Below are 26,241 nucleotides of genomic sequence, written 5' to 3' on the forward strand. Positions count from 1 at the left end.
AAGCTCCTCTTGCTCCAAAAACACTCACACAATTATATGAAGACGAAGAGGATGTGATGGACAGAGATTTTGTGGATTACGTTGGTAAACATGACGTTGTAGTCTCCACGTTGATTCCATTGGACCGGTGGAAACTGTGAGGATGGGATGGATGACTTGTACATGCTCAAAGCCTGCTGCTCTCATCAGGGTCCAGCCCTCATGCTGGGTGATAACCCAAGCCCAGGACTCCTCGTCATAGGCGAGATGGCTGAGTGTATGGCTGGGTTTTGAACATGATCAGCCAACACATAAATTAATATTAAAAAATTTGCAATTTTTTATGTCAATCAGGATGAGCCAGGCCAAGTCAAGATTGGAAATCATACACTCCTCCTTTCATTCTCCTTTGATATTACTTTCATCTCCCTTTCCCCCCCCCCACACTCTCTCTCTCTCTCTCTCTCTCTCTCTCTCTCTCTCTCTCTCTCTCTCTCTCTCCCTCTCTCTCTCTCTCTCTCTCCCTCTCCCTCACGTTCATGCAGCTCTCTCCTTGACCTTGGCAGTCTTGCCTGGCATCGTTTCTCACTCTCTCTTTACCAGTCTGCGTGTGTGTGGGGTCTGCTGCTCAGCTATACATACACCCACGCATACACCCACACCTGTACCTGGCCACTCACCAGTGGGATAGGGGTTGGGAGGAAAAAGCAGGAAAGAGGAAGAGGAGTGACACATTGAACAGCATGGGGGAGCGTTAGAGAGAGTAAGGGCAAGGGAAGGGAGTAGTGGGAGTGAGAGAGGGAGTAGCTTTATAATCATAGCGAGTCAATGGCGCGATTGAGTAAACAGATTTTTTTTGGCCAAGCGAGAGTTCAGAGCTGTACTGCAGGCGGGCAAGACAGAGCATCATGGCCGCCCTCAAAACCTGATTATTAAAAACTCGTCCCACGCCCTCCTCTCACACGAGCCCTTTTGATTCCTGTGAGCGGGGCGCCATGCAGATCCACTGCCGCTCCTTTGAAGAGCTCAGCTCACACTCGCCTCCGTTCCCCCCACGGAGAGCTTAGCGAGAAGAAGACTCATCCTCCCTCCCCCTGAAATACACACCCTCTCTCCATCCTTAAGCCGCCCTCTCTCTTCTGATAAACATGGCTCTCTCTCTCTCCCAGAGCTCTCTCTGCTGATATACTGGTCTCTCTCCCACCGCTCTCTCTTCTGATATACCTGTCTCTCTCCCAACACTCTCTTCTGATAAACATGTCTCTCTCTCTCTCTCTCTCTCTCCCACCGCTCTCTCTGCTGATATACATGTCTCTCTACCTCCCTACGTCACTCTCTCTTCTAATATACATGTCTCTCTACCTTCCTACGCCACTCTCTCTTCTAATATACATGTCTCTCTCCCCCGCTCTCTCTTCTATTATACATGTCTCCCTCCCTCCCTCCCTCCCTCCCTCCCTCCCTCCCTCCCATTTATAAAGGGCTACTCCAAAAATGTTGCTTGTATATTGGCTCACATTTTGGCTGGAGAGTTGGAACACATGACCCCTGCTCACAGGACAGAATAGTGCAGCAGGTGACTAGAATAAAGCTTATCTGGGAAAAACTGGTTTAGATTCTTTGCACCATACAGGAAATACAGGTTGAAATGAATTGCTCTGATTTGTTCTTTGAAGCTCTGGTTCAGAAATCCAGTCAAAATCCTGATTGAGTTTAGCTGTTAGGGTTTTTATCTTGTTTAATTGATTATTATTACATTACTTTTATTTTCTTTACGTACAATTATTATTTATTTATTGATTATGGTTAATATTATCACTGATTTCATAGATCTTAAACATTTTGTTTTACGTTCTCATGATACAGTTATGTACACAGGTCTATCTAGAGATCTTGATCTCAATCGTACTTTAAATAATTAAATAAAGGTTTGAATTGTATTGAATTTCCGCTAGTCCTTTCAGTTTAGTGCTTACCCGAGTATTTCACCCGTATTTTCACTAGCCCTTTCACAAGTACAACCATACTCGTATGCCACTAGTATTTCCACAAAAAACTCCACCCACCATAGCTGGACATTACCTACCAGCCCAGAAAAGCACGGCATTCAAATACACACACTCACATCCCCAAAATCCCCCAGAAAAACCACACAGGGATTAGGTCATTGGACAGACCCCAGATGATATCAGCAAACCAATGAGGTGGGGAGGAGACGACTGAAACTGAAACCTCCCCCCTGCTCCCAGACGATGTCACCGCCTTTCACATCGCTCTCTGTCCAGTACAGCAGAGCAGGAGGCCGGCTGTCATGAAGGACTCCTCTGTTTGTTTGCTCCATAATGGGGTGCAGCCCACTGGCTTCCTGTATCTGCCCCTTAATCGAGTTAAGGCATTAGGAGGCCTGAAGACCACACTGTTGTGTGACTGCCTAATGTAGATCTGCCTGTGTGCGTCACCCCATACAGACGGACACACACACATACACACACATATATGCACACATACAGGCGCACACACACACACACACACACACACACACACACACACACACACACACACGTGCGTTCAGACACATACACACGCGCGCACACACACACACACACACACACACACACACACACACACACACACACACACACACACACACACACACACACACACATAAACACTCAAGTACACAAACACACAGAAAGACAAACAGCAATTCGCTGAATTTTCAATAGGCATATGTGTTTCAAACTTTTAAACTTTGTTTAAAACTCAGTTGCTCAAAAAACATGTCTCTCAGAAATTGATATTGTTTTTCATGGGTGAAAACCGCTTAACACCCTGACACATGGTCTGCGGCACTAATTCCATAACAGTCCTGACGACCTTGGACTTTGGTGGACTACTGTGGGTGACTTGGAGTGGCAGGGCCTGGCCAGCAGCCAGCGCTCGCCAGGCCAGACAGATGGCCTCAGTACGTTTATAAGTCTCTCTGTGAACCGCTGCTAGCTTGGCACAGACGCCGGTGTCCGACCACGCAGCCTTCTTTTCACCCGAGGATTGGCTAGCGGCTGGCTAGCTGTGGCTAGCCGCCCTGTGCCAGGGAGAGGGGGTGACAGGGTGGCTTTATCTGCTGAGTTTAGCGGCAGCTGGCGAGAAACCCGAAAAGCTGCTGACCCTAACGCTGACGCACTGATGATGATGGGCAGTGCACACACGGACACACACACACACACACACACACACACACACACACACACACACACACACACACACACACACACACACACACACACACACACACACTCACTCTCACACACACTCACAATTCACAGGCATTCTCGTGCGCATCCAAACACACAGCACACGTAACACATATTTTTATATCGGATCGACGTTGGGGAATTCTTGGCAACTTGCACATTTGTTTTTGTGGTTTTGTGTTTATGTATACTTGCGAGAGCCACGTCAACAAACGTGGCTTTGTGCTATGCCAGGGTGTCTGGAAGACAGTGTGTTTTGGACTGAATGTGTTTGGTGTGATGCAAATGTCCCACAGGGCGAGCCACGTAGAGCTACAGCCCGCTACTGCTCTCTTGACCCTTACCGCCTTTAGGTAGGAAAGCACAGAACATCTTGTTACGTTGTTTCTATATTTAAGTACAACTGTGTCAATGGGTAATCATAGTTAATCCACCAAGGCAATTATTATGGCAATGTTGACGTTGGTGATTGACATGTGTGCTTCTTGACACGATCCCGGGGTCAACAACCTTTACCAGGTATGCACACTAGCTGGTCGAGCCACCGAGCCACTAAGTCAACACTATTCTTCATTCAAAGGCTGGGCCCAAGCCACTCCCTCCTTCTTATTCTATGATATCACGCGGCCTCACTCCATATATCTCAATAGCGTTCCCAAAGGACACCGTCAGGATGGTATCCACTTCAGAACCAGCCTCTAATCCTCCAGCTCCAAGGTCCCAGACCTAAAACACAGAGAAGATAAGTGGAGAGACACAGAGACAGTTCCATTACTGCTTTGTCATTCATCCGTCTTACTCTGGAGGGAAACGTCTTACTCCTCCCAGGAGCGGAGGAGATGAGGAGACGACGAGGAGCGGTAAAAGTCTGACCCGGGGGCGGACGACCAGTTCGCTCTTGCTCTAGAGGAGGAGCCTGTGCGGAAGCCATGGGCCCCTCATTAGGTTATTAACATCCATCTCGTTCAATGAGACCACTTGCAATTAAGGGAGACAGCAGCTCTCGCTCCGAATAGCTGCTGGCGTCTTCTCTGCTGCTATTTAAGGCGCCCAAGATGTTACCATGTCTCTGTAATGTACGCCTTACGCGATCGCAGGGCCTCTCTCTCTCTCTCTCTCTCTCTCTCTCTCTCTCTCTCTCTCTCTCTCTCTCTCTCTCTCTCTCACTCTCTCTCTCTCTCTCTCTCTCTCTCTCTCTCTCTCTCTCTCTCTCTCTCTCTCTCTCTCTCTCTCTCTCTCTCTCTCTCTCTCTCTCTCACTCTCTCTCTCTCTCTCTCTCTCTCTCTCTCTCTCTCTCTCTCTCTCTCTCTCTCTCTCTCTCTCTCTCTCACTATGAGTAAGGCTTCTGAGTCTGCTTCTCTATTGCGCTCTCTAATTTTCCGGGGTCAGACAAAGGACTCCTTGGCTCAATGTCAACACTCACAGACCCACACACACACCCACACACATACACATGCACACACACACACACACACACACACACACATACATAATTGCCTCTAGTTTGCTGGAAGATGTATGACTGCTGTATGTTGTATATTATCTCAACGGTAGGGGTAAGGAGGTGTTGGGTTTGTGGTTGTGGTTTAGTGAGGCAAAGCAAGACTTCCACCTGAACAAAAGAACATTGGAATTCGATTTTTCCAAGAGATAGATAGAGAGATATATATAAAAAACACAAAATAAACTCTGGCTTCAAACAAACACAGCAAGCCAGACAATGAGGCTCGGTATGAACACATGAGGACAGACTTTGAACTGGAAACAACGGAGAAGAACACCACTGTATTATTTGTATGGGTTGTAGTGGTTCATTTCAGGGAATGGTTGTGGTTCTGTTTAGCGTCTGTTTTAATAGGTGTGTACTGGTGTGGCTGCACACACACACAGTATCCAACCCTGTACCATCCACATCTAGCAGACTGTGCAGAAATGTTGTGGTCCAAATCGTGAGGTTATAGACAGTAATATAGTAATGTGTTATAGTGGATAGAAGGAATATGAAAACTCGATGCTATCATAAAGTTTATTCCTCTCTCTCTCTCTCTCTCTCTCTCTCTCTCTCTCTCTCTCTCTCTCTCTCTCTCTCTCTCTCTCTCTCTCTCTCTAACGGTGGTCATAAAACTGCCAGAGCCTTGCGAGTTGAGGGGTAAGAATGTGACCAACCATAAACACTCAATAAGACTCATGTGCACACACACACACACACACACACACACACAAGCACACATACATTCAACACCCAGGTTCGTACAATCACACAGATGCATGCCGGAGTCCTGATTAACTTCATTGCCTTTTCCGCTAATTTGTATTCTAAGGCTGCAGTGGCAGGACATGGGCCGGGGGGCCAGGGAGAGAAGACTTACATCTCTGATAACCCCCCCCCCCCCCCCCCTGTTTTCATATTCTCTGTGGGCTAGTCTAATAAGTCCTGTTGTGTACCTATGTTTTGGTGTTACTAGACTCGTAGAGACAGACAAACCACAAAGCTACATCATCCGCACCTGTGTGACGTGAGCTTATGTTAAGAAACAACAACAACGAAAGGTTGGGATCGTATGAGGAGGAGGAAGGCAAGAGAATCCTAAACGCTGGTGTGGCCTGCAGACGATGGTTAGGTCTCTCTGAGGGGAGGGGAGGTGGACATTTACAGGAACCGTCAGGGGGAGGATGGAGAAGGTCTCTGGGGGCAAGGAGAGGACGTTAATCATTGTACAGTCTGTCATCGCTGTCATCACCCCATGAAACCCCATCTCTGATCTCCTCTGGGTGTGTAGTGCTAAGAAACATGGGGAGAGAGAGAGAGAGAGAGAGAGAGAGAGAGAGAGAGAGAGAGAGAGAGAGAGAGAGAGAGAGAGAGAGAGAGAGAGGTACTAAGAAAACTATGGTTGATACACACTGGAAAAAAAGGTAGCGTTGGGTGTAACAACCGGAATGTGTCAAGTCACACACAGACGGGAAGGCACCCAAAAACTAAGATGCAGGGAGGAGCTTGGCTTGTAGGGCCCTCTGCATGAACAAGCTGCTATTGTCCTGGAGGTCCATTGCAGGTCACACACTATAGGGTGTCTGACAACAACGAGAACCAAGGCCGGGCCACCGTGGCAACCTGCACCTCAGGGTAATCACACACAACGTCTAAGGGAAGTTGAGCGTTAAACACCTGCTCATCCCAGACCACTCCTAACACGTGGAGTTAGTTCCCCCTGTCCTGACACACATTGCCATGGTCCAGCCTCTAGCTAGCGCGTCATTTGCCCCTTACAGCCAGGTATGCCGTCGGCAAACCGTTTCCAAACTGTGCGTCCATAGGGCGTTGTGTAAGGGAATTAGGTCACTACACAGTCTTTCTCTACGTGAAAAACGAAACCATTATGAGGTCGTCGATGAGTCATCAGGATATCGGTAAAGAGAGGACAAGAGGTTGATATATCCCACAGGGTTTGTGAAGGGCTTGTTTTTCTCTGCTAACAAAACACTCCCCTCTCTCGCTCTCTCTGCCGCTCTCTCTCTGTTGCACGCTCTCTCTCTGTTGCACGCTCTCTCTCTCACTCTATCTATCCATCTCCCTCTCTCTCCCTCTCTCTCTCTCTCTCTCTCTCTCTCTCTCTCTCTCTCTCTCTCTCTCTCTCTCTCTCTCTCTCTCTCTCTCTCTCTCTCTCTCTCTCCCTCTCTCTCCCTCTCTCTCTCTCTCTCTCTCTCTCTCTCTCTCTCTCTCTCTCTCTCTCTCTCTCTCTCTCTCTCTCTCTATCCAGCTATATCTCTCCCTCTGTTCCCCGGTCTGGCTGTAAGTTAGAAGGTAAGACAACCCGGAGACGTGGGGAGGCTTCATCGATCGGATCCATGGTTTCCTGCAGAGGAAGCACAGCATGCCTCCCTGGGTCATCAAGTCCTTTACGGTCCTACACTGCCTGTCACGTTTCAGTTCACCTGCCCTAGAGAGGCCATGTTTTAATGTCTCCTGCCGCTCCATAAATCATACACTGCCTCCTTTTCTTTCTTTCTATCAAACACACATGCACATGCACACACACAGACACATACACACAGCCTTGCAAACAATTATGCCTTCTCTGCTCCAGTGGCTGTGTTCACAACCAGAAGTTGGCTTTACAACAAGGGCAGGAGAAAAGCATCATCATCACACACACACACACACACACACACACACACACACACACACACACACACACACACACACACACACACACATACATATACCTCTCCATCTCTCTCTCACAATAGAGGGGTAAATTAAAGACAGGAGATTGCAACTTGCAACCTTCAAAGTGGTTATTGGGCCATAGCTCTACTCCAAGTGTTTTGTAGTCTAAGACTTGTAGACTAGTGTTTGAATCTGTTGATATAGTACCCTCTAGTGGAGGGCATACAAATGGCACTCATGGCCAATATGTTGGAAGGCGTTGGCCATTATCCCAATTGGCTTCAAACAACTAACAACTACTTCATCTAACACAGAAAATACAGGGGGATTTCTTTTCCATTAACGAATGTAGATGTAAGTCACATTAGTTACTGGGACAAAATGCAACAATGTATATAATTTGAAATTAAACACATTCATTTGTTTTGTGTGGTTGTCGCCTTACGGATTTTGTCTGAAAGTGATATTTTTTGGAATCTGCATGTGCAACATGCCTCTAGTATTCGGCAGTTTATTTAGCCTATGAGGTAGAATTGTCCCTTTGTGCCATTATATCAGTATGTCAGTGTGTGTGTGTGTGTGTGTGTGTGTGTGTGTGTGTGTGTGTGTGTGTGTGTGTGTGTGTGTGTGTGTGTGTGTGTGTGTGTGTGTGTGTGTGTGTGTGTGTCTGTGTGTGTGTGTGAGTGTGTGTGTGCGCGCATGCCTGCATGTGTGTCTCGATTCAAAGGCATTTAAAGCCCCTCTCTCTCCCCTCTGCCCTCTCTCCCAGGCCAGATGGTGTCTCTTTAGGGAACCTTATGAATATTTATTCTGGAGGGTCTTGGCTAACAAGAGGGGGTGATCGACCCAAAATAACATGGATCAGCTCACGACCAGGAGGGGGAAGAGAGAATGTTGCAAGGGCAGGGATTGCTTTTTATTGCAGCGAATACTGGGGTTTTCAAAGAACCATCTCACTGACAAACAAGTGATTGATGACGCACATAATCAAGTAATCAAAAACACTTGTCCCGTGATTTACATGAATTTATTCCCCCGTTGAGTTTCAGTGATTTTCTGTTTTAATGAAAGGAATACAGTGCAGACGGCATCTGCGATCTCGCTGCCGACGGCAGAGAGAGAGAGACGTGTGGTAGTGTAGCGTTGTGAGATGTTAGCAAAGCATCCGGAGGTACGGGCTGTAAATTAGACGGACAGGTTGAGCCATTGGGAGGTTAATCTCCTGCCATGGTTCTCCCTGTGTGCAAAGCTGCTCTCATGAAGGCCAGGGGATGCAAAAGACCACCAAACCGCACACACACACACACACACACACACACACATACACACACACACACACACACACACACGCATGCTTACCCACTACCATTGACCCGATGCCAGTAGCCCCTGTCTGGCCCAGGGCATTGAGTTGCAGCCAGCCGGTCGTCTTTGTACTGTTTCCCTATCCCAGGGCCTTTGAGGCCCCGGGTGGGGTAGATTGTCATGGAAGACACTGATGGTGGATGTGTGGTTGAGGGTTAAGTGCTTTAACTGCGTGTCACTACAGCTGGTCTGGGTGTGCCAGGGACCCCCCCGGCAATCCCATTAGAAAGATGAATAAATCTTTTTTCAGAATGCAACACCGTGGTTATTTGCATCAGATCATTTCATTCGAATATAGCCGCCTCCTTCACAAAATGTGTAACTATCATTGCTATTTAGCAACGCTTTTATCCAAAATATCAAATCATGACCCAAAGAAAGACTGACTCGCTCAAAGCCTGGAATTATTAAGGTTTGAACCGAGGACGCTATCTCGCCCCACAACCAAACTCTTGTCTTGAGCTGTGGTCTCCCGTGTGACAGGGATACCATCCACGACAAAACATGTGCATGCTTGCATAACACGCCGGTCCAGGCACACGCCACCGGGAGAGACGGTACGATGACGAATGACAGAGGACGAGGTGACCCCAGGGTCGCGGGGAGTATTTATAGCCGCAGCTAGACCTCCGTGTCCACAGGGCACAAGTCTGACACACTCATAAACCAAAAGATGAAGAGCAGAGGGAACAGTGAGACGATGGCTGGTGGGAGGACGCACGGAAAGGGAGATGAAGAGGTGAACCCAAGTAGGGGAATATAAGTGATTCCAGAGGAAACAGGAACTCACTCCTTGGTTCTGTTTTATTTGGAGAGCGCAGATCTCTGTTAGCTCTGAGAATGTGTGCGGGGGACGGCTCGTTTATTTGTGCTGGCCGAGGGAACTGTTACACAAAGTCGGAAGGAGGGATCAAAGGGAAAAGTTATGGAACAAGTTCTGAAAGCTTTACATAAGAGCGGATATCTTTGGGGATAACTGAGGGAAAATAATAAAATGGAACCGTTTTTTTTTTACTGAGTGACAGGCGGCAAATTCAATGATGTAATCATCTATTATCATTAGTGATCGCATTGGAGGTTTAATGATTTGCATTTTCAGCCAACTCTAACAATACCAACTCAGCCGGTCCTATTGGAAGGACCCCCTATTGGGGGGATGCTGGCATCTGGGGGGTTGTGGGGGGCTGGTGGTAGGCAGGGGGAGGGGGCGGGTTTGTGTCTCTTGAGTGAAAGCCACACTGTGACAAGCACACCACTCCAGGGATGAGGTTATGTGAGGGGGGGGGGGGGGGGATTGGAGGGCACGTCGTCTGACAATAGACTGGGGGAGTTCCGACGGTGGATACGGATGGAGGCGAAACGTGGCAGAACAGGAGGAGAAGGAGGAGGAGGAGGAGGAGGAGGAGGGGGGGGGAGGAGGGCAAGCGAGCTAGGGATAAGGCAGCTGGGACAGGTTGGCAGGAGGGCTTGTTGAACGTGCGCTGGTGCACTTGTGATGCCCCAGACATTGCAAGATTGGAACTTTCTTGAGAGTTTTGGCCCCTGTCTGTGTGGCTGTAGTCCTCCTCCTGCAGCTGACCTCCCCTTGACATTATTCACATCAACGCGTTGATCCTCGCAACACCCCCGGTCGAGGGGCCATTTTTCTGCGAGAGCGACTAAAGTAGGATTCTTTCATTTTTGTTTGTGCCATGGCGATGATGTAGACATGGTGGTCTACCTAAAGAACAGCATCAAGTCCTTGCTCTCTGTCTTCAAGAGGAAGGGTGAGTGCAGGCTTTTGCGGTGCACTTTCACTGACGTGAATTGCAATACAGCGTCTTTGAAATTTTGGTTTCTGCTGAGTGCTTGTTAAAGTGAATGTACTGCTTGATTCGCTTGTTCCAACTTCTTGATTTTGCAGTAGCATATCAGCGGTTTAGTTTGCTCATCCATTGCGAGACCGGGTCCTGATTTAGAATCTCTGTAGATAATGATGCTGTGCGTCTCCATCTGTCTGCGTCTTGGTAACACATGGACACACACACGCGCACACACACACACGCACACACACACACGCACGCACACACACACACAGATAGATAAGCATAGACACACAGACACAGGGGAGTCAGCGACTGTCGAGGCTCAACAGTGCCGGGAGAGGATTAGTGCTGTGGGGGTATTCAGGGGTCGCCCTCTAATAGGATAAGCAGCTTTCTGACTCCGCAGTTGGGCTATCCGAGAGCCTCGCCCCAGCTCCTGATTACCCCAAAATCCTCTTGGGGGTCCCGGGGGGTTACCCCAATCTTAACAGAATGAGGGTCTCTCTCTCATTACAGTCAACAGTAGTTTAGTAGACTGTGTTGTGAATGTTAAATTAAGCATATACTCAATGAAGTCTGGTACTCAGTGTTGTTATGTTCAGTTGAAATGACTGACTGTATTCTGCTTCAAAGTGTCCCCCTTGGTGGTGACAGGGGCATTGTGTCTCGGGGAAACTAGTCGGCTTTTACTAACTTGTGTGAATGGGACCAAGGGGGGTATACCTGTTACTTGTACACAGACTGTCTCTCTCTCTCCCCCTCCCTCTCTCTCTGACACACACACACACAGTAGGAGTGGGAGCCCCCAGTGTGAGAAAGAAGGGAAATAGGACTCCTTTTTGCCGACCTTTCGTCGGCCACTAGGAAGAGAAGGGCTGAACTGTTCCAGTGCCTCTCCAACAGGTGTCTTCCATAGGTGGCGGTCTCCAAGGGAGAAATCCTATACCGGGACCCAAGAGTCACCATCCTAGTCTGGAGTTTGACTTGAGATTTGATGATCCACTCACTATGTAGTTCCCCCAACCATTTTGGACCACACAACACCATATTAGCGATAAGATGGTTTTGTACAGACATTTCCTGTTGCACACTAGATATTGGACTGTTGTTATTTTTCTGTACTTGACCTCAAGCCACAACTATTGGCCTGTTTATTCCAGGGCTTATTCCAGGCCGACTGTACCCACCCAGCAGGGATACTACGGGGTCTTAAGATCAGCCCAATCCAGATTATACTATTAGTATCCCTTGCATGAATGAGAGAGAGATAGAAAGAGACAGAAGATTAGCCTTAGCTTTGCTATGCCGGGGGGGTTGTCTACCCGGCCCGCTGGCCGTTGGAAGGGATTGGAAGTGTCTGCTACGTCAAACGTGTACACAAGAGCACATCCTATGCTGTGTAATAGTTGCACATGGAATTTGAATGCCCAACTCCAGGTGAATTTTCATGTACCGAAGTCATCAATGTAGTCATCAATACTGTCCGAGGTTCCATTCATCAAACAGGACCACTCTGGACTCTGTCCAATCCAAAGCATGATGTAAAACATGGAAATTGTAGGATTTAGATGTGGATCAAGGATGTCGCCAGGTGGAAGAGAGAGACAGAGCGAGATCAGTGCTAGACTCCACTACTTAACACTAAGTACCAAAACATTACGCAATACCACTCTGCTCTTGTCCTCATGTATACAAAACGTAACGTGAGTAACAGGTCCTTTCTCCCCCCCCCCCCCCCCTCCCTCCACAGCCGGCCCCAGGAGGCATGAGGAGCAGAAGGGGCTGTCGGTCCACTACCGGGCCTCCCAGCATTACCCGGAGAACGTGTTCATCGAGGGAAACCGCTCCCGCTACCTGGAGGACCTGCACACCGAGGCCCAGGAGGGCCTCAAGATCCTGCAGCAGGAAGGTCCGCCAGAACCACCAGCACCCACCAGTGTGCACGGAGCAATCAAACGCAGAGCTGGGATAGATCCATAGACACCATGCACTATAGGAAACTCTCTCCCTCCTCTCTCTCTCTCTCTCTCCCGCTCTCTCTCTCTCTCTCTCTCTCTCTCTCTCTCTCTCTCTCTCTCTCGCTCCCTCTCTCGCCCTCTCTCTCTCTCTCTTTCTCTCTCTCTCTCACACACACACACACACATACACATGCAAGTGTGAGAAAGAAGGTAAATAGGTCCACCAAAACCAACAGCACCCAGAGTCAATCATGCATGAACAAAATGCACTGCACACATGTAATCGTACACATGAACATGGGCTTTACGTGCGTTTCCGTGGTAATACATGTTGTATAATATACTAAATGCAGTATTGATGAGCCAAGAGGGTGAGCTCAGGAAGTTCCCTGACGTGTGTCCTACTTTCTGCGGCTCCCACAGAACATCTCATCGATGGAAGCTTCCCCGATGATCAAAGTGTTTCCGTAAGCAATATTTGAATATTAAAGGAAGTCGAACTTTGCACCGATCCAGCCCACAGCGCATCCCAACCTCTGACACTAAACAGCAGGTATATCTGCTTGTGTTCCCCCCCCCCAGTCCTCCAACACTCTCCGACCCGAGCAGGACCTCTACTCCCTGGACAGCGGCTGTTCCCCGGAGCACGGAGGAATCATCGCCGGGAATTCAGTCACCACGCTAAGCACTGCTTCAGCCACGTCCACCAGACCTGTTCTCACCAGACAAGGTGTGTGTGTGTGTGTGTGTGTGTGTGTGTGTGTGTGTGTGTGTGTGTGTGTGTGTGTGTGTGTGTGTGTGTGTGTGTGTGTGTGTGTCTGTGTCTGTGTGTCTGTGTCTGTGTCTGTGTGTGTGTGTGTGTGGTAACAGCTAGTGCACCTTTTTGTCAAAGTTCAGAGTTTGGATCCCAAATTACAGCCTCAAAAGAACAGACTTTAACAGACAAGACAAACTAACAGAGGGCAAACTACAGACGTATCTGCTGCAGAGCACTAATGGGACGGGAGAAACACCTGGGGTAATTACAGAGAAACAGAAACACCTGGTAGGGGAAAGGACTAGCAGCTGTCAGCGGTTGGGCCTAGGGGAGGAGCAGGGGCGAACTTTCACTCCGATTAGATCCATTCCCAAAAACAGAGATTTCAGCTCAAAACAATTGGCTGTTTTGTCATCTGTCATATAAGTTTCCCATGGTCAATTAAAAACATTTGAAAATAAACATTGACAATGTCCCTGCCAGCTTCCACCTTCAAACCCCTGAACAGCACAGATACCCTAAAGAAACCAGACAAGAGCACCAGGAAGAAGACCAGAAGGACCACCATCATGGGTATACCCCAGCAGGTCCAGAGGGAGATTGGTACGTACTCAACCCTTAAGGAACCTTTAGAGACATCCAACGGAAACCAACAACATACATAGGGGTGTAATGTTCCTCTGCTTTCACTCATTGTCCCTCAATCTCCGCCCCCCTTCAGCACAACAGAGGAGCTCTACGTTCCAGCCCATCGTGTCTCCCAACCTCACCAACGGCGACACGCAGGGCAACGACGGCCTATCAGGAGTCCTCGTCATCCCGACTATCAATGGAGAGACTCCAGTAGCCAATCAGGAGGGAGCAAGGGTGAACCTATCTGATCTCGAGGTGAGGTTTTCCCAATAATGACTTTATTCACCCTAGCGATAATCCAATGTCAACACCGCCAATCGGAATGGTTAATGATTGAGCTCACTCTTGACATTACACAATTTTCTTTAAACAAATGGGTTTACCCTTGACTTCTACCCGTTTTTGGTAAGCAGGTGTCCAGAGAGGACCAGCTGCTGAGGAAGCACCTCCAGGCAGTGTACCAGGAGGAGCAGCTCTCAACCCCCCAGGACCCTGGCTACCATCTCATGACAACCATCAGCCAGAGACCCAAGTCTCTCGCTGTGCCTGGCATTACCACTTCCTGCTCGGCATTCAGCTTCCTCCATGAGCCCCAGGTGACACAGCAAAGTTGGCGGATTTGATTTCAATTGGATTTGAGCTCATTGCCTAAAATATCCTGCATTCCTTTGTAATGATCGATTATTGTTTCAATGATAATAATGCATACAGTTTAGTACATTTTGTTGTAGTGAAAACACATACCAACCCATGAGAATGGATTTCCTATGATATTTCTAATGTCCTTCCCGTGTCATTCTAGGGTCCGGTGATGTCCATCTCCCCCCAAGCCACCTACTTGTCTAAGATCATCCCCAACGCTGTGCTGCCAGCCTCCGTCGAGGTCATCCAGATCAGCCGCTGTGGAGGCCGACCCCTCGGCGGCCTGGGCCTCCACGGAGGCAGTGTTCGAGCAGTGAGCAAGAGCAGTCTCACGTCCGCGGACTCGTCGGTGAGCCCTGTCTCTTCACGGCGGTCCGACGGCGAGGGCTCCAACGCCGACAACTCCCAGACATCCTCAACCGTGATGGAGTCAAACTGCAGCCGGTCTCGGTCTTCTTCAGAGATGACGACGACGACGACCAACACACACTCCACAAAGCAGAGTGGAGAGGTGGTGAACCCACAGACGATGGTCGGGCTCGAGGTGCAGGGCAACCCTTCATCAGAGCCCAACGGAGGGCAAGACCACGTGAGCGTGTGCAGCTCAATGAGCTGGCTGAGCAGCCCCAGTGACAACCCCGGTAGCCCCGGTATGGGCCAGGGGTCGGACTGTGAAGCTTCGGGGTCGGTGTCCGGTGGGGAAGACATGAGGTGCAGTCATTCCTTCACTCGTAATCTGTCTGTTGTGAAGACCAAGCTGCCACCGGCACCCCCGCAGAGAACCAACTCTCTGCATGGTAATAAGGTGAGGAAGAACTCAAAACACCCGCTGGTTATCAAAGATCCCATCGACTCTGTGACAGCGAGCGCTGAAAATGAGCCATCACAGACCGATATTCAGTGCGTCGTTTCTGAAAGCACTAAGGAAGAGCCTCAATCCATCTCGGTTGCTGTTCCCATTTCTAGGAATGAGGTCACATCATCACAATCCTCCGTTTCCTTAAACCCTTTTCCCGACTCTAATAGTGGGGTTGGAGAACCGTCAAACCCACCATCAGTATCCTCTTCCTCCCTACAGAAGACTCGCTCAGAGGGGAGCAACTCTGAAAGGACCATGTCCCCTTCCAGTGGCTACTCCAGTAGGAGTGGCACCCCAACACTCTCCCCAAAAGGGATCTCTCCGACATCGCCCGACAAACAGAAGAAAAGACCGGTCAAGCCAGAACGATCTGGATCTCGGGCCTCATCATCGCCAGCCTCTCCCTCATCCTCCCTCACCTCTCTCTCGTCTACTTCCTCTGATCCAACCAATCAAGAGGTCTCGGTCAATATCCCCTGTACAGCTCAGCAGGACTCGCCGCCTTCAACCGAGAAGTTCACACAAGTTTGTTTTTCTCCTTTGTTTGCCGACCGAGAGGTGTTCAACATCCCCCCGCCTCCGAAGGTCAAAGCTCCATGTGCCCCGCCCCCAGATGTGTGGGCTCACAACAAACGCAGCGTGGAGCTCCTTCTTGGCCCTCCCTCATACAGCAGTAGACCAGTGTCCACAAAGACATGCTCCTCACAGACGACGGAAACGCAGGCTGAAGCCAACCATGGGGCCATCACTGTGGACGTCATGCAAACACCAGAAAGCCATGAAGCGGTCCCCCATGAGAAGTCCCTGTTAGAGGACATTTTGGAGACTGTTACCAAGGGGCTTGATAGCAAAGCAGGAAGCTGTTCAGCCCCAGAGGAAGTAGATCCAACAACAGATGTCCAATGGGAGGAGCAGAGTAGCAGCCCAGCAATAAAGGACACAGAAAGTCAGGAGAAGACAATGAAGAAGCAGCCGCCTCCTGTCATGAAGAAAACCACAGCACCAGGAACGATCCGGGATGAATTGTTATCAAGAAAGATGCCGATAGAAGAACCACCGCAGCAGCAGACAGAATGTAGTGATGCGAGAGACGATGTTGTTCGCAGGCAGGATCCCACACCTGCACCACAGCCTGACATTCAAGTCAGTCGCAGTGAGGAGGAAACACTCGCAGCCATGCAGACACCAACCGAAGCAACCTCCAACGCTACGAAGAAAGTCGACAAGGGCTCGCCTCCTCCTTCCCCACCCCCTGCCTACCACCCCACACCTCCTCCCTCCAGAAAGACACCTCCCTCGCCAATATCCCTCCCATCCTCAGTGGTGTTAGAAGGAGTACAGGAGGAGGCCCACACCATCGAGACCTGTTGGCCACCGCCTCCTCCACCTCCTCTAGAAGGGGACATGGGCTTTGAAGGAGGAGATGAAGTGGACTTCCCTCCACCTCCGCCATTCGTGACAGAAGTTCTGCCAGACGTGATCCACGGATGCATCGCAGCCACAAAGGGCCCAGAGCAACCAGGTGCAGCTTTAGAAGAGGCTAAACTGACGACAGAAAATTCCTGCAGTAGGGAAGGGCAAAAGAACGAAGAAGAAGTTATGTCCGTCAATATGCCTGCAGATGAAGAAAGGAGCGCGCTAGAGGGGGCTGCGACATGTCGTGACATTAACTGCATTGACTTGGACAACAATCTGTTACAGGACGTTTTGCCTCTGTCAGAGGATGTGCCACCTCCTCAAAAGGAGGCTACCTCCACTCTACCAACGACTTTAGAGATACCACTGTCGAACCCTAATCTAGTGCCCTTGAGCAGTGTTTCCCCTGCACTTTTATCGGCTCCAACGGAGGATCATATCAGTGCCCCCTTTTCACCTCCAACGATTGTCCCACAAGCCCCTTCTCCACCAGCCGAAAATAAATATCCCGGTGTCAATTTCAGAAGGCAGCCGAGTCAAGCAAACAGAGACACAAGAAGCAAAGAAATCCTTTCACGCCACAAAAGCGTACCCATTCCCAAAGAGGACGCCAACATCCCACTTGTCACGCCTTCTCTGCTTCAGATGGTTCGCCTCAGAACGGTCAGCATGGCTGAAGATGAAATGAACGCCGGCCAAACAGAAGACCACAACATGCCCTCGAACGAGGGGCTGAAGTCGGCCCAGAACAACTGCCCAGTCCCAACCTCAGGGCAGCAAACTACTCCCCAAAAGCCTGTTCGCAAGTCGTTGTCTTACAAATCAACACACACGAAAACGTCTGCGGTCACTCTTCACTCCCCCTCGATGCGGCTACAGGAGGCCATCCGCATGAAGACCGCGGCAATGTCTTCGAGGGACTGCCTGCCCTCCAGACTCGGTTCCCGATTGCCGATGAGTAGCGGCCTCGGTGAATCAGGGACCTTTGACCCACTCAGGTCCTCGGCCTCCACTGCTAGCTTCATCTTCTCCAAGAGCACAAAAAAGGTTGTGATCGGGACGGCGACCTCTGCCGAAGCCCACGCCGGCCTGAAGCAGAGCCTGGCGGCCGAGCTGATGCAGGTCACGGAACGAACCAAAGACGCCACTGTACACAACTTGGAGGTGAAGTGGGATAAAGTCCCACCACCAGTGGCCAAGAAACCAGCGCATGGAAGCCCCGCTCGTGCAAACCATCGAGAATTGAGAACGGAGGAGAACACAGGAGAAAATGGAGGAGGGGCAACCGCACCACCTGAAGGACACGGAATATCTTCGGCGGAAACGACTAGTAAGTTATTGACCTATCAGTAATTTGCACCTCTGTATCATGCTCCTCTTTGGATATGAAGAGTACAGAAGCATAGTAATCGCAATGTTGCCTAAATGTGTATAACCTTGGTTTTCTACTTGTGCTATTTTCTTTAAATGTGGAAGGGTGTGCCTCAAGCTGCATTATCCCATAACTCATGATCACATCTCATCCAACTGAATTAGTCTCTGGGACTAAGTGTGCCTGTCAATATAACTGCATTCCGGTGTCCCCTTCCTAATGTGTATCTTATTTGTGTCCCCCCAGCAACCACTGTGACGTCGGACACAATAGAAACACTTTTTTAAGAAAGTGACATCCTGTTAGAAATCAAAGACTAAACAAGATGGTGGTTGGAGAAAGCAAGTACTACCAGTGGAAGAGAAACGTCAGCAGCAGACAAAATGTCAGCCTTCAAGATTGTGACATTTAGCTTAGCTATCTGAGGTTTTGTGTGTGGAAAGTCTTTTTAAAAGCCTTAGCCTGAATTGGCCCTTGTTTATATTTATGCAAAAAATGTCTCGGCCCAAGTTTCTTATCATAGCTTTATGTGAAATATTTTTATAAAATAGATTATCTCTTGTATTAAGGCCCCTCAGGATGACATGGTGTGTTGATGCTGGACTGTACATAGTTGATTTGACAAAACAGCGCCTCCCTGAGGATTACCTAGGTAGTGGACACTGCAGTTCAGAGAACAGAAGAAGTGTGTTAAATGTACAGATGCAGATTGATTTGTGCATAACAGTGTTATGCACAAAGGAAAGTGCATAGCAAAGGAAAAGTCACTCAAAAGCCATAATCATTCCCCAATCAAGGTTTAATCTTTTGTTTTACTTTACCATTTGTTATTGATTAGACTAAAACCAATTAAGTCACCATCACTCAAGTTATTCCTAATTTCAATACAAAAAGTAGATGGTGTTAATATACAAAATCAGAGGAAGATAAATTTCTTCATCCACAATACGTTTCAATTTGTTCTCCTGCACAATCAAAAATGTTTTTACAAGACGTTATTTATTAAGAGTTGTATGATCTAGGTCACTTGTTTTACACATTTCCCCAGTCATAACATTTATTTTCAACCCCAGTCTTTGGCCATGTTAAAGAATGAATTGGTCTGAAATGATTGAAACACTGGACTAAATCTATTATATACTAAAGTTGAGTTGTTATTTGCCCAAGACTATTCTGTACAATATAGCTAATAACTTTATTTGCACAAGAATCCCCTTTATGAGGTTTCCGACCAAGACAAAGACTATCTTCTTACGGAGTCACAAATTGAATATTCAAAAGAATAATGTACAGTTATTACTTCTATAAACTTTATTACAAATATGTCTCTGTTTGCTTTTCATGACTGTTTGAGAAACCAGACCTTTCTTTCCTTGATAACATTTGTCAGGAGTGTTATCTAGAACGGCACAGCAAAGAGGAAAACTTGAGGATTGGTGACAGTTTATTGAACATGCAGGATGACATTACAAACAGCCCATATGGTACGGGACGTGTTCAGCGTACACATGGACTACATGAACCAATGAAACCATGGACAGTGGCGATTAACACAATGACTGTATTTCATAATGACCCTTCATACCTGTAAGAATCCGTGACTTGAATTCACTTATTCACATCCCGCCCCCGATATTAGAAATGTCTTCCAGAAAACTCATCGTCTCTGGCCGATGCCGATGCCGTTTCAATTTGAGCTTGATGAGTTATGACCGCATTTTCACATGGGCTGACAAAAAGCACAGGTTGTCATGTCTGACCGTGTCCATGTTTACTCGCAACAGTGAGCATTTAGGAGATGTTTGCTCCTTTCAACGACTTGCACGTTACAGGTCCTAGTTTGGTCATCAACTGCTGGTCTTTCCACTGGGCCACACACTCCCCTGACAGCTTCAGGTCGACCTAGGGCAGGACAAACATGTCAGTAGACCCTTGAGTTTATTTGTAACTAGAAATAAAAATTACACTATTTTTAAACAATCAAATCCAGTCCATTGTAGTAAGATAGCTGCACATGCCAAATCATTATTTGTGCCTATTATTAATAATAGGTATACTATTGGATCCATACCTGCAGTTTCTCCCAGACCTTCTTCTTGGGGTTGAGTTTGTCGTCTGGCTTGCCCGTCTCATATCCTTCCACAAAGACACGGTCCCCTGGGGACGACCCCTCCGGGGGGTCAAGAGGCTCCACCCTCCTGGGCTCTCCTTCACTGCAAGATTAAAAACATGCCCGCCACATAAACATTGTTAAAGCCAAGGTATAGCGGGAATTAGTTGAGCAGCACGGCCACCAAACAAAACCTCAACACTTTGGCCCCTTAGTGGTCAGGGGCAAAAACGTTTACGCCTCATGATGTTTATGATAGACACTGGCACACCCAAGACCAATAATTAACTTAATAAGCTACAGCCGTTTCCACTTAGAACTGACAATCGCCTATTTGCAAATGTGCATTAGTTTGGAACCTGCTAATCTTTTTACATAAGGGCGTCATCAACAGCCGAAGAGCAAAACGCAGTACGAGAGACATGCAACCAAGCCGAGCAGTGAAACGTGTGACAGAACAGCACATCCGACTACCATTATCCCATCAAACCCACCACATATAAGATCAACCCATGTGGTTGACCCGGCTGGGGTCTGCTAGGAATGTGAATTGAAATGGGCCCCCGACGCACGCGCCCGGAAAAATGTAACATGAGCTTGCATATTTGTCTGGTTCCCAGGCTAGTTTTCACCCCTACCAGTACACTGCTGTGATACAGGCCTTTCGATATCCATGCATCACCTATAATATATAAAGTAGGAAGGGGTCGTGCGTTTCGAACAGAACACACACACACACACACACACACACACTCACATTGTGGCACAGAGCACCATGGCCTGGGACTCGATCCCACGCATCTTCTGGGGCTTCATGTTGCATAGCAACAGCACCGATCTGTCCTGCATCTCCTCCAGGGAGACGAAGGCCACCAGGCCGCTGACAACCGTCCGGGGCTCCGCCTCCCCCACGTCGATCTTCTCCAGGTACAACGAGTCGGCGTCCGGGTGCTGAAGGCCCGATCACAGCAGACAAACAGGACAGTTACCCTCTGAGGTAATCTCCTCAATGGTCCAGCACTGTTGGGCCAGGTACTTTCTACATGCTTAAAGTAGTTCACTTGAGACGAAGAACCTGCATTGGATGTACCAAATGAATTCATGTACTTTAATTCCAATTGAAGGGATGATACACAGTAAATAGTATAAGTAAACATAGCCGTCTTTCGTGACTCATTCATAGTGAGTCTTGCAGCAACGACATACAACAGGCCATTGTAAAAGCCTAATCTCAAAACGCAACAAATTTGGCCAAAATAGTGAATAGTTTGTGGAAAAAAACATATCTTAAGTAGCTTCTGCTTGCCACGTACATTTGTGATACACGCATTCTGTTGCCACCAAACACTTGCCACTGTAGTTCAGCTTTGACGGTTTCAGCACCATGTTAAAGGTCAGCCATTTCACAATCTACCCTCTAGTGGCATCACACATGGGAGTGTCCACCCGGGTGTATGAGAGATCAAACCAGCCTACCCAGTGTACTGAACCAACTGCTGGGCGGATCCATCCATCCTACATCTGGACGAACACTCCCCCATGGCAGGCCACTATACTCAGGGTAGACGGTATGTAATGCCTAAGGGACCTCCAACCTGACGGTTATCAGGGGCTCTTTAAAGGGGTCCGTACCTTCTCCACGCTGATGACCTTCCCCACTCGGATGTCCAGTCTGGAGGGAGCGAGCTCCGCCTCCTCTCCTGCTGCCGATGGCTTGGCCCCCTTTCCTGCTGCCTCTGCCAGGGACACACAGGGGGGAAGAATTTGTATAAAAGGACAAATTTAAGCAAGATCCACAAACTTGGACTCTCCACAAACTCCCGCCACCCTCCAAAAAAGTTATACTCTGCTTCAGAGTCGTAGTAAATAACCAGATCCCTGTAGCCTTAAAGCACATTAAATGAATGATTGTGTTTTAGAGTACATAAGAATATATATATACGAGATTAAGGGCTATACAAATAAAATTGAATAAAATTGAATAGCTCACTAGCCTCTCATTTACCGACATATCATCCACACACATCTAATCAGTTTTCTCATTGTGTCTACTGACTGGTCTTTGAGGGGTCGGGGTAGGCCGTGTTGGCCAGCTTGCGGAGCTCGGGGGTCTCAAACTTCTTCCTGATTGGGTCCAGTAGCTTGTTGAGAGCCACCTCCATGGAGGCCTTCAGGTCACCTGGGTGGACCAGCTGGGTGGGAGAATTAGAATCACAACGCCAGGTAAGCTTCCACACAGAGGAAGGACTTTAATTATTGTGTATTGGTACAGAGATCTATCCATCTATATCCCCAAAAACGAGTACACCGTACCTCTTCTGCAAAGTCCTTCTCCACATCCTCAAACGCTGTGTAGACTTTATCTCCTCCCCACTTGGGGTCCCTCTTGACACTGAACTCTGGAGCAGAAAGCAAGACACATCATCGTTCCCTGATGCGTGAAGAAGCTAGGGGGAACTGAGGAATACACAAGGCTCAAACGCAAAGGGAGGAGTTTCTGTACCTCCGTGCAGAGGGAAGAGCACATGCTTGACGAAGGAGAGGAGCCCGTTGTTCTCGATGTTCCCCGGCTCGCAGAAGGCCTTCTTCAGCTTCTTCTTCACATCCTCCTTCTTGTCCAGCAGGTCGATCTTGGAGTCCTGTGGTCAGCCGCAGAAAAAAATATTAATTTGGATCCTCAGTGATGATTGGTAAACCATCCGGTCAGGTTTACTTTTGTGCATTGCATATCAAATACCAATATCCACTGAAAATGGCAATTCAATGTTTAGTTTTGATTTGTCTAACAAACATTTATGACGCCTTAATCAAAGTAATCTATATAATCAAAGTTTGGATGTCAGTCCTCCAGATAGGTTAAATCCCGTCATTTGTATTTTCAACTTTAAATCACCCTGTTAGCTCAAACCAGGGCTTCAACTACAGTATAAAAACATATAAATCACTCAGAAAAGGTACACATGTACCTTCTTCATTGACAAAACAAACAGTCCAGTTTGTGCATTTGCGTTTGCATGTTTGTGTTCAAGACCAAGTTAAGGACATGGTCGACTTCCCAAAGCCAGTTCTATGGCCCAAACACACTTATTTTTCCACAGGCAGTGTTTCAAAAATCAAGCAGAATTCAGACCTTCTGTAGAAGTCGAAGATATTGCGGGTGTCTATCGTAATCAGCAGCCTCCGTCCCCTCCCTGTTCACACTCTCACTGCTAATTGGCCAACGCTTGCCCTCCCAGTCCCCACACACCTGAACTCAATGCCTCCTGATTATTTCCTCTCATTAAATGGAGCCTTCTCCCGCCTCGGTGGCTTGTGTTTCCCTTTCAAATGGGAGTTTCCCCTTTAAAAGGGACCCCCCCCCCCCATTCCCCCGTTTATTTTCCTCATCACAGTAGTTTCATTAACCCCCCACCCCCAACCGCTTGAGTGTGTAGAACCGTGCGTCCATGTTATGTTCTGTCCTCCTTACTTCTTCAGAGGAGCTCATCTTGGTTCCCGTCAGGCCGGGCACCATGGGGTTCATCAGGTGGGAGCGTTTGGCGTAGCCCAGGGAGGGTAGGTACTGGGGACCAATGACAACACAGCAGGACACATTATTATAACAATAATAATTACCTACAAAATATTGTATTTATTTTTCTCGCCTTGCAGGTCAGCCATTTTGTGTTTTTTGTACTCTGTTACAGTATCGATGAAGAGAACTATAGAGCAAGAGCATAGGAGTGAGAGGATGGTCTTGAACGCGGGGGAATGCAATAGGAGTGTACCTTCTCAGCCAGGGTGAAAATCTTCCTTTGGTCCACACCTCCAAACTGGGCATCCACCTTCAGATACTCCTCATCCAGAGCCTGCAGTCAGAGCGCAAAGGACATTTGGAAGAAGTCATTTCTTCCCCACGACACCTCTGGGTAACAACGAGGTACGTTCAGCTCCAACGGGCTGACGTACGGCTCGTCCTGCGGGCTGCCTCGCCTCGAGGTGCGTTACCTGCAGTCCGGGGTAGAGCAGTCCGCTCAGCAGGGGGTGCTCCACCTGCTTCACCACCTCTGCTCCGGCCTTCTTGGCGTCGTGCTCCGTCACCATGGAGGACAGCCGGTACACGTCCAGGGTGTACTCTCTGAGACACGAACGGCATAAGCGTAAGGTCAACTTGATAAAGGCGTAGGCTAAAGGTCGATTTGTAATTTTTTCGCAAATTTTTCAATAGAAAATGTAGAAACACTGATATTCTCAACGTAAACAAGTCAGGTTTTTTCTTTCACAATTCTTATGTTGATTATAACTACAAATGCCTTTTTTACCCAATTGATTATATATATCTGACTTGCATGCATTTCTCGTCAAAGAGTAACAGTCCCATTTATATGCTTGTTGTTATTCCTTAGTAACACGTTGCAGGAACGGTGAGCGGTGACCTGCCTGCTGAGCTGGTAGTCTGTCCCCTTCACGAACTTGAGTTTGTCAAGGGGCACTCCTATGCTCTCCAGCATGGCCTTGATGACCTGCTCGTAGTACTGCACCCTGAGCTCCAGCAGCTCCCAGGGAGCCTTCATGTTGTCCAGAAAGGCATGCAGGTCTGCAAACAGGATGGTCACCTGAGGGGGGGGGGGGGGGGGAAGAGAGAGAGAGAGAGAGAGAGAGAGAGAGAGAGAGAGAGAGAGAGAGAGAGAGAGAGAGAGAGAGAGAGAGAGAGAGAGAGAGAGAGAGAGAGAGAGAGAGAGAGAGAGAGAGAGAGAGAGAGAGAGAGAGAGAGAGAGAGAGAGAGAAATAAGCTGGCTCTCACATACAGAAGGATTATTTACTTAAGATAGGTGTTTACATTTCAGCACCTTTTGACAAGTTATATTTTATTATATAATAGACAGCGTACAAACAGAGTGATATGGAATGTCACATCATGGAACCATCGCTGTTTAAACTACATCCACATCACTGTTGACAATATCACAGCAAAAACGTACACCGTTTACATTTCTTGCATTGATCATTTGCAATTGAATTAATTTTTACAGTTTAACAACAAGTAGCAATGGTTCAGCCCACTCACCTCACATCCAGCCTTGAGGAAGTCTGCTATCTTCGACATTGGGACAAAGTAGGCGACATGGGGTTTGCCTGTGGTGGCCGTCCCCCAGTATACCTTCAGCTCCCTCTCCTGGAGCACCTGCTTCAGCTTCTCCTCACCGAGCACCTCCTATCATATCAACATAATACCCTTGTTAGTGTGTGTGTGTGTGTGTGTGTGTGTGTGTGTGTGTGTGTGTGTGTGTGTGTGTGTGTGTGTGTGTGTGTGTGTGTGTGTGTGTGTGTGTGTGTGTGTGTGTGTGTGTGTGTGTGTGTGTGACCTGCAAATTCCTCGTGATGAGCTGCAACTTCTCATCCGGGTTGAGCTGTTCTGCCATGATGGATCTGGCAAATGGATGTGAAAAGAGTGACAGTTTCTTCAAACCAAGTAGCCTACTACTAGGAGGTATTTCTAAACAAAACATTAACGTACGATTGTGTAATAGACAATTAAGTATTGCACAGAGTTGACTTGTATACGTTTTATTTTATTCGATTGGTAACGTTCACTCAGGCTGAAAGAGCCGATACTGAAAGAACATGCTGGCCTGTGTGTTGCCAGAGCATAAGCTACAGTGAGCAGGGATTTAGCTCGTTCTTCATCTGGGGAATAGTATGGCAAATTAACTAATTTGAGTTTACAGTCTAACACGAATTATAGATGTACAAAGTTCCTGTTTACCTGATGATTTTATTCTTGAGGCGTGGACTCGGTTTAGATGAGAGGAAACGGGATAGAACAGTCAGTGTGTTGCATCAGCGCTGACTCAGTGATCGATTCGTACAGGCAGGCCCTAGACGAAAGCATTCGAGCTGCATAGTCGAGCCACTGACGGTAATACTAACAGCCAACAGTAGA

The 26,241-nt window shown here is 48.1% G+C and overlaps 2 protein-coding genes across 5 annotated transcripts in view; one reads left to right on the forward strand and one right to left on the reverse strand.

Moving 5' to 3' along the window:
- Positions 1-19,531, forward strand: part of nhsl3 (NHS like 3) — a 36,897-nt gene extending 17,366 nt beyond the window's left edge. For 3 of the 4 annotated variants that reach the window (XM_030347095.1, XM_030347094.1, XM_030347096.1), the window contains 8 exons: positions 12,322-12,480; positions 12,953-12,996; positions 13,112-13,259; positions 13,770-13,889; positions 14,008-14,174; positions 14,333-14,515; positions 14,722-18,166; positions 18,455-19,531. In XM_030347095.1, the coding sequence (XP_030202955.1) occupies positions 12,322-12,480; positions 12,953-12,996; positions 13,112-13,259; positions 13,770-13,889; positions 14,008-14,174; positions 14,333-14,515; positions 14,722-18,166; positions 18,455-18,495 (4,307 nt within the window). In that variant the 3' untranslated portion in view covers positions 18,496-19,531. Of the gene's footprint in view, positions 1-10,204; positions 10,533-12,321; positions 12,481-12,952; positions 12,997-13,111; positions 13,260-13,769; positions 13,890-14,007; positions 14,175-14,332; positions 14,516-14,721; positions 18,167-18,454 lie in introns of those variants that run through there. The other variant, XM_030347097.1, reaches the window with a different exon arrangement.
- A 108-nt stretch (positions 19,532-19,639) lies between these two features.
- On the reverse strand, positions 19,640-26,209 carry yars1 (tyrosyl-tRNA synthetase 1). The gene is made up of 14 exons (XM_030347099.1): positions 26,065-26,209; positions 25,664-25,727; positions 25,366-25,512; positions 24,738-24,913; positions 24,306-24,435; positions 24,086-24,166; positions 23,788-23,880; positions 22,822-22,957; positions 22,632-22,717; positions 22,375-22,510; positions 21,951-22,054; positions 21,076-21,269; positions 20,280-20,421; positions 19,640-20,110 (listed from the first exon to the last, which is right to left on the reverse strand). Exons 2-14 carry the CDS (start codon positions 25,718-25,720, stop codon positions 20,000-20,002), a joined length of 1,593 nt encoding a protein of 530 aa, XP_030202959.1. The 5' UTR covers positions 25,721-25,727; positions 26,065-26,209; the 3' UTR covers positions 19,640-19,999.
- Between the last annotated feature and the right edge of the window lie 32 nt (positions 26,210-26,241).

The sequence above is a fragment of the Gadus morhua genome, chromosome 22 (assembly GCF_902167405.1).
Source record: "Gadus morhua chromosome 22, gadMor3.0, whole genome shotgun sequence".
Classification (NCBI taxonomy): Eukaryota; Metazoa; Chordata; class Actinopteri; order Gadiformes; family Gadidae; genus Gadus; species Gadus morhua.